Genomic DNA, 18,218 nt, shown 5'->3' with positions numbered 1-18,218 from the left:
AGCTGGAGATTACAGAAGAGCTCTCGGACACGTGGGCTGGTTTCCTCCTCCCGCCTCGCAGCTGACTTGGTCGAGATAGTTTTCCAACTTTTGTTTTTATTACAAAAATAAAAAAACGCTCCAACTATCAGTTTTACAAGGCATACAAAAAAATCTCTAAAAGGGAAACACAAGCGCAAGGTGCTGAGGTACGAAAACCTGAGGTAGTTCTTGTGTGTGTGTGTGTGTGTGTGTATGTGTGTTGTGTTCTTGTAAAAACTTTTGCAAGGTCTTTTCTTTCTTCAAGCCCTGGGCCAACAATGTTTTGAAAATATTTTTTCCTCTTATTTCTCCCTTCAATACGAAAAAAAAGCTCCCAAAAAGCAATTTATCCTCCAAAAGAGCCCTGGGAGGAGGGGGAGGGGAGGGGTTGTTCTCTGCGGGCTGACCACGGGGCAGGCTGGTTTTGGGGTGCTAACGTTGAGCACAGCTTTGTCTGGCAGTGATGGAGACAAAGAGATGGACAGATGGACAGGGCACGGGGCAGAAGAGATGCAAAACTCAGTTTTGGACTCTGTGAAGCAAAGAGGAAAGGGCATGTGAAAGGGAGAGTTTTCTCTGGTAGGAGACGGTATCCCTTCTGTTGGCTCATACAGGCAACCCCCTCGGCACTGCTTTCACAGCCCTTAGGAAACTGCTCGTTAACACTTCTTTAATTGTTGTTCCTGCTGGCAATCCTACAACTCTGTGCTACTGTGCATTAGAGAACCACTGGACTAGCTCCTTTCCTTAAGCCTACAAAAGCCTGCTTTGACTAAAAACAAACATCCCACCCTTGTGACATTAAAAAAAAAAAAAAAAAAAAACAGAAAAAGAAAAAAAAAATTATAAAAAAATTATAAAAATTAAAAACCAGCATTAGTTTTGTTATTGATATATTAATTCTAAAATATATGACCGGCACGGACACCAGGTGCCGGATGGGATCCTCCAGCCACACCTGGCCAGGGAATGGTTGCAAAACGGGGCATTTGGGGAAAATAATAGAAACGATTAGAAAAACAAACAAACAAAACAACAAAATCCCAAAGCCCTCTGCCTATGTTAGTCCAACTAAAGGGATAGCGTCAGGAATCGAGTCAGGCGGAGGCTGTGGGATGGAGAGGCCGGGTGCTGCGGGGTGCAGGGGGCCGTCCCCACGCCATCCCTGTGCCCCGGGGTGCTCTTTGGTTGCTCCCTGCCCACGCTGGCAGGGGTACATTCATCGGCGCGCTGGGAGGGAGCCTCACTTGCTGTGCTGCGAGGCAGGGGCTCCCTGAGCGTGTTTCTGCTCCTGCTGCTTCACCTGCTGGACGATTTCCCTGATCTTGCGCTGTGCAGTCTAGAGAGAAAGCGAGAGGCGGCGGTCAGGGGAGCCCAGGGTGCCCAAACGTGTGCTTTACCCAGACGGAGCCTGTCTTTAATTTCAGCACTATCACCACTGGGGAGAGCTGCTGAGACACCAATAGTGCCTCCCAGAGCCACCAGGAAAAGGATGCTCGTGTAGAGCGGGCATCTGGAAGGCTGAACCTGGAGAGGTGAGAGAAGACGCAGCAAAAGCCTCACCTGGCTGGCAAAGAAATGCCCAATGATCTTAACGATGACCTCCTCATTCTCATCTGGGGTTTGGTCTCGGGGCACGATGACCTCTGCGCTCGTTAAGTTTTGCAGCTCGTTCACCTGCAGCAGAAGGCAGAGCCTGTGTTGCCGGGGTAGCCGTACCCAGGAGGACCCAGCCCTGCTGCTGTGCCTGCCGTACCGTTTTGCCACCTTTGCCTATCACACGGCCAGCTGCAAAGGAAGGCACCTTGATGTGGGCTTCAAGCTTCACCTCTTCTTTCGGGTTGAAGAAGTTCTCTTCTTTCAGCTTCCCAAATATTCGCCCCTGGGCCTGCGGGGGGGTGATGTGAAATGTAGGAAAACAGCAGCCTGCATCCCAGCACCAACAAGCAGTGTCCCCCAGCCCCAGCATACCAGGGACCCAAGGGATACCCGAGTTGTGCTCCCATTCCCAGCACTGAGCCCACCTTGAACTGCGCCTCGGGTGGCCCCGTGATGATGACCATCCGCTCAGTGGCATCAGGACCTTCTGCTGGGGCAATCTGCAAAATAGGAGGGGGGGGGGGACAAGAGTGTGTGAGCAGGCTCTGCTTTGGCAAGACCCACGTGGGAGGTGCTGTCCCCCGTGCTCCATGGGGATGCCTGGGCTTGTAGACACTACCTAAACCCCCCTTCCCCTCCAAGGAGAGAGTGATCCAGCTCCTTGGCACTTCTGGTGCTCAGCCATCGCCACCCACGTGCCCGGAGAACATCAGGGTGTTGCGGCAGGGATCCACACACAGAGCTGCAGGGATAGGACCACCACTCCACGGTGGGCACTACCTCTCTGGGGGAGCCCCTTCCCACCCCCTAGGAGGAGAAAGCCAGATGTGAGGCTGCTGCTCACCTTGATGGAGGCCCCTGCGAAGCGTGCCAGCTGCTTGATGTGCTGCCCCTTCTTCCCAATGATGGCTCCCACTGCCTGCGTCGGGATGAACAAGTTCACAACCTCCTGCTCAGGGAGCTGCCAGGGAGAGCAAAGGTTTATCCTTAACTCCTGCGTTTTTCCATTTCTCGCTCCTGATTTTGAAGGTGGTTGGCACATGACCTCCAAAACATTCCCAGCCAGAGCCTGCCAAGCAGGAGCATGGCACTCTGTGGGGACAAGTGCTGCCCCAAGCTGCATCCCTGCCCTGGGGACAGCAGAGGGGGATCCATGGGGATACAGGGGCACTTACGGGGTGCTGATGTGGGAAGGCACCAACTGGGGAGGCTCCATACAGCCCTGAGAGGTACGCCGAGGAGCTCTGCAGGGGGACAGGGAGCAGAGTCAGGGATGTCCCCAAAAACCTGTGACAGGGACATGGGGATGTCCCTCAGTCTGCAAACCAACACCAAAACAATGCTGTGACCAACAGTGGTACTCAGTGAAGATTGGCTTACAACTGAATCCGTGACTATTTTATGTCGTGGATTCATGACATGATTCTCAGTGCCAGAGGAGATAAAGCAAAGGTTGCACCAAGCTTGTGCTCCAGCCACAGGCATCATCTCCTGCACCACAGCACCCTGCCCAGCCCCAGGGGCACGGGGAGCTCAGTACTTCCCTATTCCTCCTCACACCATGAGCATCCTTCCTCACGCCCCACACACTTCTCCAAAGCTCAGGATTTGAGCTCCAGCCACCACGATCACCACTCTGACAGTGACATGGATGTAATATTAGGAACAATTTCTTCTTAGAAAGAGTGGTGAGGCACCAGCACAGCTGCCCAGGGTGGTGGGGGAACTCACCATCCCTGGAGGTGTTCCAGAGCTGTGGAGATGTGGCACTGAGGGATGCGGTCAGTAGGCACGGTGGGGCAAGCTGGGGTTGGATCTAGGGATCTTGGATGTCTTTTCCAACTGTAAAGACTTCTAAGATTTCATGTGAAACACAAGCCCCAGTTCCTTGGGGGCAAGGAACTGCCTGGGAGCCAATTCCCTGTTTAACATCGGCTTGCTCCTTGTTTTGCTCTGGGAAACACACGGTTTTGGGTAAAGGAGCCCAGGAGCCTGCCTGGAAGAACTGAAAGCTGCTCCAGTCCATGAAGCAAGAAATGCTGCTGCCAAATTAGATGTTCCAACCTGCATTTCCCAAAGGCACCAACCTGTACTTCCCATCCTCTCTCAGGGACATACGGACAGACAGACTGACCAAGCACCCCACAGACATGAAGTATGCTGAGACACTCCCCTGCTGCTCCACAGGCTGAAAGCAGGAAAGGAATGAAGGGGCTCCTTTTGCTTTCAACCTGCTCCAATGCTCTTTTGCCCTGAAGTTAGCAATGCCCAGGGGATAGGGACTCATCTGGGTATCACCATACATGGCCACAAGCCCCAGGGTCACACTCAGCCGCCTCTCTGCACCACAAGCCCAGCATGGGCTCAGCACTCACCGTTCTCCTCCTGCCACTCTGCTGTTGGCGTTGCCAGAAAAAGAAAACAGTACAAAAGTAAATTAACACGCAGTGAGGCATCCTCCCTGCATTTAAAGCATCTGAGCAAACACACAGAGAGATACGGACGGGGAGCTGGACTGGCTTCGCAGGTTTGCACACTATCTCTTGGTCACCCTAGGGGTGCCCTACAGATGCTGGGGGACAAGAGGATGTTCATCACCACTACAGGCCCCTAGTGTCCTCCCTGCCCACCGTCCTCATGGGTTTTTGGCTTCCATGTGTCCTGGTGTGTGTCTGTGCAGCTCAACATGGACACATGTAGGCATAACGCTATAATGTGATGGAAAGCACAGTGATAATAGCAGGGTGGCAAAATCTTTGGCTGCAGCAGATGAGGACAAGCCCAAACGCAGCAGCGATGGATGCAGAAGTGAAAGGAAGAAGCTGCTTACCTTTGGAATTCCTCAGGTAGGCAGGGATCTCCAGTGAGATACCCTTGCCTCCACTGCCAACCCTTAAACGAGGTCTGGGAAGTGGTAGATCCTGGCTCCACCCTTCCATTCACTCAGGTACAATGCATGCACCTGAACTCCCCTGGGTTGGTCCTGCCTTCCTACCAGGTGCTCAATCACTGCTTCAGGCCATGACTTAGCATTTCTGCTAGAGTAGGCAACACAGCCCATACCCAAACACATCTACGTACATCTCCTTCCTAAGGCTGTACCTGCATTTACCGGTTACAAGACTTCTGGAAAAATCAGAAGGACCTGTGTCATGTCAACAAGAAGAGTTTCTAGAGGTGTTTCTCTCTGAAGATACACCCTCAGTAATCACAACCCTCTGAGTGTCAGTGAGTGGGGGGAGCTGCTGCTGCTCCTCCCCATCCCAGCCATGCTCAGCATGCTGGCAGCAATGCCCGCAGGTCCTGCCACAGTTCAGCCCCTCTGAGATGGTGTGCCCACATCAGCAGGGCACCACCTGGCCATGACGCACGGGATGCAGATAGTGTGGGTAAAAAGCAAAGAAACCACCTTCAAGACATGGCAAGTCCTAGGCAGAAGTGAGACTGAGCACAGCGCAACACCAGCATGCCTACCCAGGGAGCGAAACCCAAAGTGGGACAAGCCAAAGGCATTCACCTCCTCCCAGCCTAGGAGTGAGCATCTTCCCAAACCAGCCAAGAGCTGGAGCTCTTGCTCAAGGCTCCCTGTGCCATTCCGCCCACAGCTACAGCGTCAACCCAACTCCAAGAGCTACGAAGGCTCTCACAAATTAACACCCGCACCCCAGATTCTCATGCACTTACTGCAAAAGGGTGGTAAGGGGCAGCTGCGGCAGCGCCTCGAGCCCCCACTGAGGATGGGAGCATGGACAGCCCTGTCGAGAAGATCCCCAAAGCGCTAAGGTTCAGTCCTGGGATCAGGTTGGCCTGTTGCTAGAAATGTAAAGACACACAGAGATGGTTGAGTGGGCTTTTGAGGCTTTTTGCCAAATAGCACGGCCCTGTCCACAACAGATTGTCCCCCACAGCTCCATTTTTTTCTGGTTGCCTCAGCAGTGGCTCTGAAGCAGTGGTATGTCAGAGGGGTGGGCTGGGAACTTACATTGACAGCCACAATGTCGTTCTCATAAGCCTCTCGCAGCTTCTTCATGATCTCCACTTCAGCATTGGAGCATGCCTCTGTGCTGCCCTTCACCGTGATGGTCCTCTCAGGGTTATAAATAGTTAAATCCTGCAAACTAGCCCACATTCAGACAGAACAGGAGATGCTGTTACATTTCGTGCCAAAAAGAAAGGAGAGTTATCAAAGCAGAGAATAAGGATCGCCCTCTGGACAGCACAGAGCCAGATGTGATGCTCTTCCCCAGGACCACCACCCATCCTCGATGAGGAACATACAAAGGAGGACGTGGCTGCATGGTTCAGTGGTGTGCTGGATGGTGGGGAACTGCCAGCATCACCCAGCACTTACGGCGAAATGGTGATCTTCGTGCCGGTGTCCTGCTCGATCTTCTTCAGGTTGCGGCCCTCCTTGCCTATCAGCCTCCCCACCAGGCTGTTATGTGCTAGGATTTTCAAGGGGATCTCTTCTGCTCTGAAATATGAAAAAAAAAAACAAAGTCTCAAGGACCAGTTGACCCAGAGACTGTTCTCCAGCAAATGGCAGCAGCAATTCACGGAAGGAACAGAACACCACTGTATCCCACTGCTTTCCCAGCTTCTGGGGAAGAGGAGCTTGGGGACGTCTCAAACCTGATGGCATTCCTGTGTTTCACGTGGTTTAGAATCGTAGAATAGTTTCAGCTAGAAGGGAACTCCCCGAGTTCACACCCTCTAGAGCAACCTGAGCTTCTGGACCCCATGGCACCACCCAGCAAACCCGCTGACATGACATGCCTCAGCCGGGGGCACTTACGATTTGGTTTCATCGGCTTCCTTCTGCATGATATCGAGAATCATGCGGCACGCCTCGGAGCAGCCTTCTGGTGTGGCATGGATGGTGATGGGCTTCTCGGCAGCGCCAGCATTCTCCTTCCGATGGATGTCAACCCTACGGCGAAACAACCAGCAGAGAGAAGGCCCTGAGACGAGGCTGGTGTTGCAAGAAGGTATCTGAGTGTACAGCATTCAGCTTGCTAAACACAAACAGGCTCATTTCAACATCTGATCCGTCTTTGGGCAAAGCTGATGTAACATCTACTGCCCCTTGGAAGCAGTGTTTTGCTTCCGCTGATTAGATCGCATCTGGCCTGCATGTGCCTCTGCCATCTGCCTGGGAACAGCGGGATGTCAACCCCTATCCAACACCACGCCGAGATGGGGTTGAACAGATCTCTGCTGGACAGAACCCTCAGCAGCCAGCTCTGTCCCTGTGGCTCATCCTGCTGGAGCAGGGATCGGCTCAGAGCCTTCTGGCCAACTTCAATCTCTCTGCACAATACCTGAGGCTGTGCAGTACCGCCACGTCCTCCAGGACAGAGGGACGACTTACCCGTGGTTTCCACAGCCTGGAGTCACACGTGCACGTTAACAACAGCTCTTGTACTCACGCCCTTCCATGTGAGACCAGAAAGCTTTCCCCTGCGCACTGGCCGAGCCCGTGCTCTATCTCCTCGCTCCTCCCTCGGCAGGTGGCAGGAAGGAGGCACGGGCCTCACCGTGCCTGGCAAGGGCCCTGAGAGAGAGGAGAGAGGAAAGCAGGGTAGGAGATTCCCGGGCACGAACCACACGTCTTGAAGAACAGCTTTCCTCCTTTTCCACCGCATCGTTGTCCCCCCAGAGGGCAACTCGGTGCAGCCATCTTGTTGGCTGTGTGGCCACCATCTTGCAGCCAGCCTCGACCTCCTTGGAAGATGCCATAGTCGCTGTTAAGCAAACGTCACCAGCGTCACAGGTTCAGCTCCATCGTGGCACTGGCGGGCAACAGCCAAGTTCTTGCTTTTCTATGAGGTCCACGTCCCAACCAGGACTCTTTGTGGGTGCTGCATAGCAAGCAAGGCCAAGTGTTGTAGTGTGAAGAGTGTCCCTCGGAACAATGCCTGGGTGATGGGGGGGTCACGGCAGGCTCACGTGGGTCATCTCCTCCAGGACACAGGACCACGAAGGCTTCATCTACAGGGAGGGGGAGCAGCTGGGCAAGCCTTCCCTTAGCTAAAGGTCTGAACTACAGCAGCTTTGAAACGAACCTGGGGGTGGTCTGAGCCAAGCACTGAAGAGGAAAAGCAGAGTCTGGTGGCTTGGAGGGCTGCGTCGCTCCAGCAGATCTACAGCTCTGGCTAGAACTGCTCAGGTAGGACACGGGTTCTGCTTGGACCTTACAAAGAAGCACTGGTTGATTTCATCTCTGCTTCAGTTGTGTCTATGGCACACAGTGACCAAGCTGCTTGCTGTCACTCACACGTGACACCTTCCAAGCTGCCCCAGGCTGCGGAGCTCCATCAGGTTGACTTGGAAGACTTGTTCCTTCAGAGGCCCGAGGCAATGCTCAGCAAGCACGGGGACATCCCCTGCCACCCTGTGATACAGATGGGTTGGGAAAAGGATCACAAAGTTCCAGCAGAGGAGACAACAGGTCCGTGCTTCAGCATGGCGGTGCCATGTTACATCAGCTTGGTGTGACTGTTGGGAGGTATAAGGAGGAACCTGTGGCCACTGCAAAGAGAATGGAGCTGGGCACCTTCTTGACTCCACAGGCAGCTGAGATTTGTGGAAATGGGGCACGTGGCTGTGCCCTGGTATCAAAGTGGAGCTGAGAACCATGAATGAGCTGGATGGAGACTCCAAAACAATGAGAATCCAAGAGAAAGACAGGCCACGTTTCCTGCTGGCCTACAATCCACCCCAAATGTGGATGTGCAAGGATGAGTTCAGTCTGCTGAGAGGAGATGGGACACCAGGAACAGGCTGCTGTATCCAGGTACATCCTCCCCACAAAACCAGAGGGCTCCAGGCATCCCAGCACATCCCAGTGCTGATAGTGCACAGGTCCAGTTCAGTGGGAGGATGGAGAAGGGGATGGCCATGGAATAGGATGGCTCAGCCTAGGGTTGGTTTTGTCCCCAGAGCTCAGGAAGCATCTCTGGCCACTGCTGAACATGGTAGCAGGCATGGGAAGCCTACACCTCTGCAGCAGAAACTGCCCACACAGCAGCAAACGTTTTGGGGCAGAAATCAGAGCTTGCAGAGGAAAACTTTCCAGTCTCAGGTGGCAAGGGTGAGGGCGCACCCACTGCCAAACACACTCAGGGACTCACCTGGAGAAGAAGGGCTGCCATGAACGCAGCACACGTTGCAGCTGGGAGGGCAGCAGGTGCCTTCACAGCTACGAGGTGGCCACGCTCCCCTCCTTACAGTGCTGTCCCCTCTCCATACAAACCTCTTTTTGTCAACCAGGACACCTCTAAAACCCAGCGCCCATGAGCTCTGGGAGCAGGGGATGGTGGCAAAGAAGATGAGCAGAGCTCGAGCTCCAAGTTCAGCCCAAGGGACGCATGCACGTAAATCTTCAAACATTTCTCTTACCCAGGCTGGAGGTTAACTTTTCATATAAGAACAGGCAGGATGGGCACCAGTCTTTGCTAACTGCTGGCAGGAGCAAGCATCAGCAAAGAGAGCATCCTCCTGAGCTATGCCAAGCACTATTCCACTCTGCTCTGCAGACCAGGGGGCATAAACACTGGAGACCATAATACAGAGATCTGCAGTGGTCAGCATGCTTCAGAGACAGCTGAGCACCAGCTGGGGCCGGAAGGAATTCGGCTCAAGCGGATGCACTATTAAGGTTCAAATAATTTCCTCAAAAAGCTTCTCTGAGAAATAGGACGCCCTGGAGGATGTTCTGGTACAGGAGGCTCATGTCCTGTGGGATCAGCGGGTTCAGGATGATGAACATGGGAGAAGACAGCTTTGGGTTAAACACAAACAAATCTGGACAGAAACAAAGCGTGCAGGAAAACCATGCAATCAATGTAAACACTGACATGAGAAACATGGGAAACTTCAACAAGACAGTCCTTCTCTTGCTTTTCCTTTTTCTCAAAAATAAAAACATCAGATTGTGGGAAAAAAAAAAAAAAAGGCTTCAAATTGCTACAAAAAGCCCAACCTTCTTGCAACACTTGCACGGCACCCCATTTACCAATATCTGACATCTCTAATCATTATAGAGCACCAATAAGGAGCAAATCCCATGGGCAAAGACAGTCACCATCTCTCGGATTCCCATTTTATCCCCAAATTTGCCTATTTTCTCCCAGTGCTCAGCCAAAGCCGTGTTCTCAGGGTGAGAGTTCTGTGACCCAAGTGATGCTGGCTGGCTGACTGCAGTGAGCGCATCCATATTGGGGCTGCACTGGAGCTGGCAGTGCTCTCCTGCTTTGTAAAGCACCAAGCTTTGAAATCTCCATTTCTGTCTATTTATAGTACAAGTTTCCCTCTGAGAGCCCTGCTGGAAGCAGACTCCCCCCAGGTCAGCAAGGATGTATCTGGGATGTGGGGTTGATCCGGCCGACCCCATGGGACTCCGTGACAACGGGTCAGGCTCACTCCCTCTGAGGAAGCTACACCCCAAAAATACGACGTTTGCCAACAGTCAAAAGCAAGGGAACCTACAGAGTCCTGCGGAAGGAAAGAAAACCATTCGAGGTACTTACTTGGACTGGGTTTGCTTAGTTAGGTTCTTTATGGTCAAGCCCTCCTTTCCTATGATCGCACCAACAAACTGCGTGGGCACCAGCATCCGCAGTGGGAAATCGAGCTGTTTGGGCTGTGAGCCCCCCGGGGAGGAGCCCTGCTCCCTGGAAGCGTGGCCCCCGCGGCGGGATCGCTGGGGGGGTGGAGGGGAGCTCACCTCTTCGTCCGGGATGTAGGAAACCTTGAAGGAATAGCTCTCAAGCTGATGGCCGCTGAGCTTCTCAATTGCTCTGTAAGGCAGGGAGAGAAGGAGATGGTGAAGGGATGCCTTCTGGAAGTCAGTCAGATGCTTCTCATGGCTCCAGGGAGCAGAAGTGGAGTTTTTGCCAATCTGGGTCTCCAACTTGGCTTGTCCCCAGATGCCAAGAGGTACACGTAGGACTCCCACCACCGCCGTGGTTCTTCAGCACCTCTCCCACCTTCTTCTCTGTATTCCTCCTTCCCAGCAGCTGAGGCTGGTTGTACCGGTGGTAACACAGCACATTCCCAGTGCAAGTCTAGAAAACAATTCCTTGATGGGCCGCTCATATGACCTGATACCCACGGGGATTGCAGGTTTGTAGGAAAGATGGGGTGTGGAGGACACTGGAAGTGGACACAGCTGAGTGCTGCCTTGGGACAGGAGAAGGCACAAAGGGAACAAGCACAAGGCCATGGGACAGACCTGAAGGTATTTGAAGATCTATAGGTTAAAGATCTATAGATTAAAAACAACCCAAGGAGGCTGAGGGCTTGGGAAATGCAACTGGGGTTTGCTGTGGGAATTCATGTGGTTGGCTGGAGATCTGTCTTGCCTGGAAGGTCCACAGGGAGGGCGATGGGGCTGGTACTATCTCAGGTCTCCTCTCCCTTAGATGCTGCAGGGCTACAGCTCTCCATGGAAAGTCCCATAGCAATGTGGACAAAACCTATCCTCATCACATGGAGATGCACCAGCCTCCACCAGCTCTTTGGCTCATGGAAAGAAGCAAATGTGGCTGATGGTGCAAACCCCTGCCCATGCACGGTGCTTCACCAAGTTCCCAGAACAAAAAGAAAACACAGACAAAAGGAAAAAAAAAAAAGAAAAAAAAAGAAGCCACTTACACTTTTGCTTCTTCTTTCGTTGCGTATGTAACGTTGACAACTGCAGTTTCTGTGTCTGTGTTAACTGGGGGAAAGGCAAGACAGTGAGTGTGAGTGCACAGCAGGAGATGGCCAGCACTACCACTCCATCCTGTGGTACCCCATGTTTGCACAAGAAGGCAAACCATTTCCTAATCACTGTGAAAACCACATTTACATTTGCTAGGATTGGCCCTTCCAGCATAGGCTGTGCCTGGGATCAGCAATGGGGCTTTTGCATAGACGGGGACCACGCTGAGAAGAAAACCAGGGAATCATGGAGTACCCTGAATGGGAAGGGACCCAAGGGGTCAATGAGCCCAACTCCTGGCTCCACACAGGACCACCCAAAATCCAAACCCTAAGCCCGACGACAGAAACAGTGAACCACCTTACCTTGCTCTACATTCTCCACTGTCCCATACTGAGCCAAGAGACCATCCAGCACCTGGGGAGAGAGCAGCAAGTGGGAAGAGCAGGGCAGGAACCATCCGGGCTCAGAACCTGCTCCACCCCCGACCTCCTTCCAAAGTCAGTTTTGGGATGAGCCATTTCCAGGAGGACTCCTCTGCTCCTCAGGGCCATTTCCAAGCCACCTCTACCCAAAAGTTCTATCACCTTCACCCACCCACACCCCATCACTCCAGAGAGACCAGAGGAGAGCAACAGGAAGGAGCCCAGCCCTCCCCACCTCCCAGCTGGGATTTCTGGAAGGTAAACAGAGGACCACATGGGTGCTTTGAGGGGGCACAGAGCAAGCGTGGTGCTTCTCACCTCCCACTGCAGGTGCGGGGGGATGTTTCGGATCTGGATCTTTCTGCTCCTGCAAAGAGAAAGCCCCGAGTTGTGGTGGTGGGCAGGCAGCCATACCAGGGGCTTTCTGGGAAGGAGACAGCAAGACCCCACCAAAGCACCCCGCTGCCCAGAGAGCCCCAGGGGACAGCCCCGAGTCCAGCCCCGGCCACCTCCTGCCGAGCCTGAAGCCATCTCACGAAAGCTCCATCCCCATAGTGCTGATGTGTTTCCAAGGAAACCTCTCGGCACAGCCTCCACGCACCACAGCAGTGCAAGATGCAGGCACACACCTGCCCTGCAGCCCAGGTGCCGCTGCCACACAGCTCTGCATCCCTGCACTTCTCCCTCTGGGTCGCCTGCACCTCACCGCTGCGTTTTAACAGATGTTATTTTTCCCATTTTTGCTGCCGTTTTCAGCCCAGAGCATCTCACAAAGCCTCCTTTCCCTACGGCTGCATGAGCGCTCAGCCTGGTGCAGGAAATCTGCAGCCTGTTCTGGGGACCCACCAGTGGCCAGAGGTTTTGCAAAGCCTTGCCCTTGCTTGGGACAAGCTCCAGGTGGAGGTATGCTGAGGATGTGATGCTTTGGGTCACTGTTCCCAAAATACTTTTGCAAAACACCACTAATACACAGCCCCTCTTTGTGACCCTCTCTGTGCTGCAGGTCTCTCCAAAGGGGGCTCTGCCAATAAGAGAAATGGAGCACTAAAAGACAGGGGGAAGCCAGAGACAAAGAACACACCGTCTGCTGCGGCATTACCAAACCCTGATCCCTCCAGTGGCCATACACTCCTGTCCCAGCTGTCACCAGGGGGATTTCAGGGTTGTGTGCACAGCTGCAAGGTCCTTGCATGGCAAGGAAAAGGATTCATTCCATCCCATCCTCTTCATCCCATCCCACATCCCATCCTATCAGCTTTACTGCATCCCACCCTTCCTATCCTTCACAATCCACCCATCCCTACCTCCCATCCCGCTTCATCGTACTCTACCTCATCTCATCACACTCACCTTGTCCCACAGCATCCCACCCATCCCATTTTACCCCACATTCCATCTCACCCCACCCGTCCTGTCTCAATCCACCCATCCTTCTGCATCCCATCCCACTGCACTCATCCTGTCCCACAGCATCCCACCCTCCCCATCACACCTCAACACACCTCATCTTCATTCATCCCACCCACAGAATCACAGACTTGTAGAGGTTGGAAGGGACCTCTGGAGAACATAGAGTGCAACCCCCTGCTAAAACAGGATCCCTACAGTAAGTTACACCCCATCCCATCCCACCGTTACTTCCACTGAGAGTTTGTACATCAGACCCCTGCTTGAAGCAGTGCTGGATCACGATACAGACCTGAGGGTTAATTAATTAATGGTCATCATTATTTTTATTAATTCCCATCTCTGGGAGCACCTCAGGCTAATTTAAGCCCCCTCAAACTTCAACAGCAGACCCCACGATGAGTACACCTGCACCCCTCCTGCTCTGCAGCAGGCTGGGAGGAATCAATTAGAGTAATACCCATCATCACTAACGATGGTTTTCGGACAAGTACCTGACAAGCACTGCCAGCCCCACAGCTGCGAGCTACTACCCTTGGGGGAATGGATAAATCCTTTGCATGGGCACATGAGCAAAGCCTGCTTGTTTCCCACAGCTTTGCCCAAACAAATCACAAACACATGAGGAGAAATAAAAAAACAACCAACCAAGTGCAGGCATCAAGAGCTAAAGCCACAGGCAGTCAGGGAGACACCCACCTGCACTGCCCCCAAATACCGAGCTCTGCTGGTTCCCCCCCTCCTGCTCGGGGTTTTCCATTCGGATGTGGGGTTTGCATGGGGAGGGGCATCACTGCACTGCCCCACATCTACCAGCACAGTGCTCAGGGCTGCTCCTGACGCTCTGAAGGCATTAAGGTCCCCCCACACACGTGACAGCACGCATAAGCACGGGGCTGAGCGCTGCGGTGTCCATCTGCCACGGTTTTTCCAGATTAAGGGGGGGGTTGGAGGGGGGAGAAGGAAAAAGAAAACAAACACACACCCTCCATGTTATCCCTTTCCTCCACGGTGTTTTTTCCCAGCCCCAACCCAGAGGTGGACGTGGCCACACGCTGTGCCCTGGGGAGGGACAGTGGCAGCGGGAGCAGAACCCACCGGCACAACACGGGGCTCTGCAGCCTAAGTCAGTCCTGCACCACCAAAAACACAGAACATCACATGAGAGCAACACACCAGGATCAGTATGCGAGACCCCACTGCAACATCACCTCCCTCTGATTTGCTCTGAATTCCATTTTGAACCCGGAGCAAAGCTATTCGTGCCCAAATGAACTGAAAATCCAGTTTTTTCTGCCCTGGTTTTATGGCTGGTAGCACACTGGCCGCTCTCAGCACGTGTGTAGTGCTGCTCGAGGCTCTGCCCGCAAAGCTCTGCCCCAAAGGAGCACGGCAGCCACTGCCAAGCTGTGACAGTGGCAATACGGGGCCGGGGGCATGAAGCCCGAGCTGTGCCCTGCACCAGTGGGAAAAATAATCCACCCTCCAGAAGGTGCTGCAGCGCAGAAAGGATGGAAAAATAAAGCAAAATAAAATGGAATAAAATGGAATGAAAGATCAAGGGTATTCAGGGGTTCCCAGAGACTCCCAGCATGGAGCCCCCCCCATCCCTACAGCCTCTGGGGTTTAACACCCCGAGTAATTCCTGCTGGAAGCCACAAACTCGTTTTGGAATCGATTCTTTCCTGAAAGAACCCTTTGAAAACGATTCTGTGTTGGTGGGGGCAGAAAAGGCTCCCCCAGCTCCCCCCCAAGAAGTGGGAGCTGCAGTGGGGCTGTTCCCCCACCCGGAGCACTGGGACACGGGCTGTGCTGCGGTGCCCAGCCTGGGCTTCGGGTGTTCCACTACTGCCAACGTTATCATCATTGCTATTATTACTATTAATATCACGATTCTTATGGCTGTCGCTATATTACTGTTATTTCCCATCTGCCCCCACCAGTGGGATGCTCAGCCCATCCTTAGGAGCACACAACAGCACACCCCCCGGGTGCCCCCAAGCAGAGCTCCCTTTCCCTGCTGCCTCCAAACGGCAACCCGCGTTCCCAAATACTCCCCCAGAATGAAAAAAAAAAAAAACAAAAAACTTTCGTAACACATTATTTAACCCACCGACACTCAGCACAGACGCACACAAACCCATCCCGACGGCGCAATCACCGGTTTTCAACTCGCAAAGCACGAATTGAGGTATAACGAGGTGCGGATGCGGCAGCGAGCACCCATCGCTGCGGCTCGCCCCCGGAGCGTCGCTGCCCCCGAACCCAAGGCATAAACCACGCAGGCACACGCGAGGCTCAGCCCGCAGCCGTCTCTTCACACGTCGGGTGGGGAAAACGTGGGTCGGAGCCGCGATGTCGCGCTGCCCCCGGCCGCGCCGCGCTCCGGGACACACGGCGCTCGCTCCGGGCTCGTCGGGAAACGGAGCGCCGCGGCCCACCCGGGGCAGGAGAGGTGTTCATCGAGGGTAGAACGTGGGGAGAGTGACGGGGACACCCCCTCCCCGCGCCCGTGCTGCTGCTGCCCGACCCCCCCCCACCGCTCCCTCCTCCCCGCGCGGCGCTTCGCGGAGCGAAAGTAAAAGCGGGCGCCGCTCCCGCGCCCCCCCCCCCCCACGCGTGTGCGCGTGTGTGCATATGCACGGCCTCGTGCCCCCTCTCCCCGCAGCTCCCCGCTCACCTGAGCTTTTTGGGCACGGAGTAATCCACCTCCAGCACTTTGCCGTGCAGCTCCGCTTTACCTGCGGGGAAAACGCGCTCAGCACCACGCCACCCGCCCCCCCCACACTCCCCGGGCCGCCCCCAGGCGAAGCCTTTCCATGGGCACCCCCCGCTGCATATCCCCCATCCCCTGTTCATCATCCCCACTCTGAAGAACGCGGCCCCACGGCGCTGCTCCCCCCCCTCCTCCGCCCGCGGCCGCCGCGCCGCGCCGCCCCCCCCTGCCGCCCCTTCGGCCGCCTCCCGCTCCGCGCCCCCGGCGAGTTGGGGCAGCGCACCTCGTAAAATGGTGCCCGGGGCCGGGGGGGTGCCGGGGGGGCGGCCGGCTCCGGGCTCCGCCGTTCGGTCGCCCCTCAATAAAATCGGAGAAAAAAATCAGCGAAAAATTCGTAGGGGCCGGAGAAACCGGGAGGGGGGAGCGGGAAGGAGAGGGGCGGCCCGGGGGGGGACCCGGAGCTCTAACGGGGAACGGGGGGCGCGGGGGGGGCCGCGCGGGGCCGCTCACCCGAGAGGGTCTCGATGGCGCGGATGGCCCAGTTCTGGTCCGGGTAATCCACGAAGGCGTAGCCGGACTTGAGCAGGACCTGGCCGGCCAGGGGCAGCTTCCTGTCGCCGAAGAGCTGCCGGAGGTCGTCGGCGGTGGCGGCGGGGCTGAGGTTACCGATGTAGAGCTTGTTCATCCTCCGGCGCTTCATGGGGAGCCCCGCGGCTCCTCCCGCCCCGGCGGCCGGAGATGAGCGTCGGGCACGGCACGGCGCTGCGCCACCCGCCCGGCCGAGCCCGCGGCAGCCCTGCAACAGCGCCCCGCCGCCGGGCAGCGGGCGGAGCCGCGCCGAGCCGAGCCGAGCCCGGCCCGAGCCGCCTCCCCAGCAGCGCGCCGAAGCCCCGGCGCTGCCCCGCCGCCCCCCGGCCCACCGCCGCACGTGGAGCCGCGGCCCCCCCGGCGGGGATGGGCTGTGCCGTCCCCGCCTCGGGGAGGGAGCGGGCAGGGGGTGAGTGCGGGGATGGGAGCGGGGGGAGATGGAGGGAAAGTGGGGAGGTGGGAGAGAGGGAAGAAAGTGGAAGGAAAGGGAGGGGGAAGAAAGGTGAGAGAGGGGGGAAAAAAGGAAGGAAAGGGGAAAAATAGGAAAAGAAAAATCAGAAAGAAAGAAAGGGAAAGGGACGACGAAAAGGAAAAGGGAAGGAGAAGGAAAAAAGGGAAAGAAAAAGCTGAAGAGGGAAAGATAAAGAGGGAAGGAAAATAAATTGAAAAGGGAAAGAAAAAAGGAAGAGGGACAGAAAAATGGGAAATGAGAAGAAAAGGGAAAAAGAGTGGAAGAAAAAAAGAAGAGGAAAGGGAAAGGCGGAAAAAAGAACAGAACGAAAAATGAAAAGGTAAAAAGAAAGAAGGGAAAGATGCATTGAAAAGGGGAAAAGAAAGAAGGAAAGAGGGAAAGAGGAAAAGGGAAAAAAGTATAAGAAATGAAAAGAGGGAAAGGAAAGGGAGAAGGGATGGAAGAAGGAAAAGGGAAATTAAAAGTTGAAGGAAATAAAAGGGAGATTAAGCAAGGGAAAAGGAAGGAAAAGAAGAAAAGGTTAAAAAAAAAAAAGATGGAAAAGGAAAGGAAAAAGGAAAAAGCCAAATTGAAAAGGGAAGGGAACAGAAAGAAAGGAAAAGGGAAGGAAGAGGAAAAGGAAAAATAAAAAGGAAGGGGAAGGAAGGAAGGAAGGGAGGGAGGGAGGAAGGGAGAGAGATTGAAAAGGGAAAGAAAAAAGGAACGGGGACAGAAATTGGGATGGAAAAAATGAATCTAAAAGGAAAAAGAAAATGAAAGCAAGGAAGAGAAAAAAGGTAAATAACAAGGAAAAGTGAAGGTAAAGGTAAAAAACATAGAAGAAAAGGAAAAAAAGAATGATAAAAACGGAAAAAATGAAAAGAATGGGAAAAAAAGAAAAATGGAACAAATGAAAAGGGGTAAAAGAGAAAGAATAGAAAACTTAAGAAATAAACGAAAGGGAGGAAATAAATAAAGGAAGGACACCCAAGGAGGCCCGCAGTCAGTGCGCTGCTGCGGATACTGCTGCCAATGCACATCTCTGGCCGAGGGGCTCCAGGAGCCCAGCACATCCCTGCTGGCTGCTGGCAAAGCCCCCAGGCCGGCCACCCTTGCAACAAGCAGTGCCTGTCCACTGCCTGATGCCGTGGGCACCCCGAGGAACCAGGAGGTACTGCTGCCTTGTGTTCAGTGAGCTCCCACTGCTCCTGCGACCACAAGGCCGAATCTCTATGAAAGCGGCTGCGAGCGGAGCCTAAATTAAGGCGGTTGAGCCCAGGCTGGCGGGAGGGAACAAGTGTCCTT

The 18,218-nt window shown here is 54.4% G+C and overlaps 1 protein-coding gene across 4 annotated transcripts; it reads right to left on the bottom strand.

The window, feature by feature from the left end:
* Positions 1 to 76: 76 nt before the first annotated feature.
* Positions 77 to 16,847, bottom strand: IGF2BP2 (insulin like growth factor 2 mRNA binding protein 2). Of its 4 annotated transcripts, none has more exons than XM_085232921.1 (17): positions 16,385 to 16,847; positions 15,839 to 15,899; positions 12,070 to 12,118; positions 11,692 to 11,743; positions 11,278 to 11,341; positions 10,152 to 10,421; positions 6,416 to 6,550; positions 5,972 to 6,094; positions 5,603 to 5,738; positions 5,305 to 5,433; positions 3,996 to 4,013; positions 2,796 to 2,864; positions 2,465 to 2,581; positions 2,046 to 2,120; positions 1,778 to 1,909; positions 1,585 to 1,698; positions 77 to 1,360 (listed from the first exon to the last, which is right to left on the bottom strand). In XM_085232921.1, exons 1-17 carry the CDS (start codon positions 16,572 to 16,574, stop codon positions 1,265 to 1,267), a joined length of 1,830 nt encoding a protein of 609 aa, XP_085089047.1. In that variant the 5' UTR covers positions 16,575 to 16,847; the 3' UTR covers positions 77 to 1,264. The 4 variants fall into 4 exon arrangements, with proteins under 4 accessions (XP_085089047.1, XP_085089046.1, XP_085089048.1 ...); XM_085232920.1 differs by having other exon boundaries at positions 3,996 to 4,016; positions 16,385 to 16,846; XM_085232922.1 differs by lacking the exon at positions 3,996 to 4,013 and having other exon boundaries at positions 16,385 to 16,846.
* Positions 16,848 to 18,218: the final 1,371 nt, after the last annotated feature.

This window comes from Meleagris gallopavo, chromosome 11 (genome assembly GCF_905368555.1).
Source record: "Meleagris gallopavo chromosome 11, MGAL_WU_HG_1.1, whole genome shotgun sequence".
NCBI lineage: Eukaryota > Metazoa > Chordata > Aves > Galliformes > Phasianidae > Meleagris > Meleagris gallopavo.
The sequence above is the reverse complement of the archived record's forward strand: the minus strand, read 5'-3'. Positions and strand labels throughout refer to the sequence as shown.

Bases quoted from the DNA above. Each gene is read 5' to 3' on its own strand.
- IGF2BP2 (XM_085232920.1), bottom strand. From the start codon at position 16,574: ATGAAGCGCCGGAGGATGAACAAGCTCTACATCGGTAACCTCAGCCCC. The intron at 2,865-3,995 runs GTGAGTGCTGAG...GTCCCCCTGCAG, and splicing joins AGAGTGGCAGGAGGAGAACG to AGCTCCTCGGCGTACCTCTC. The intron at 1,910-2,045 runs GTGGGCTCAGTG...ACCCCCCCGCAG, and splicing joins CACCCGAGGCGCAGTTCAAG to GCCCAGGGGCGAATATTTGG.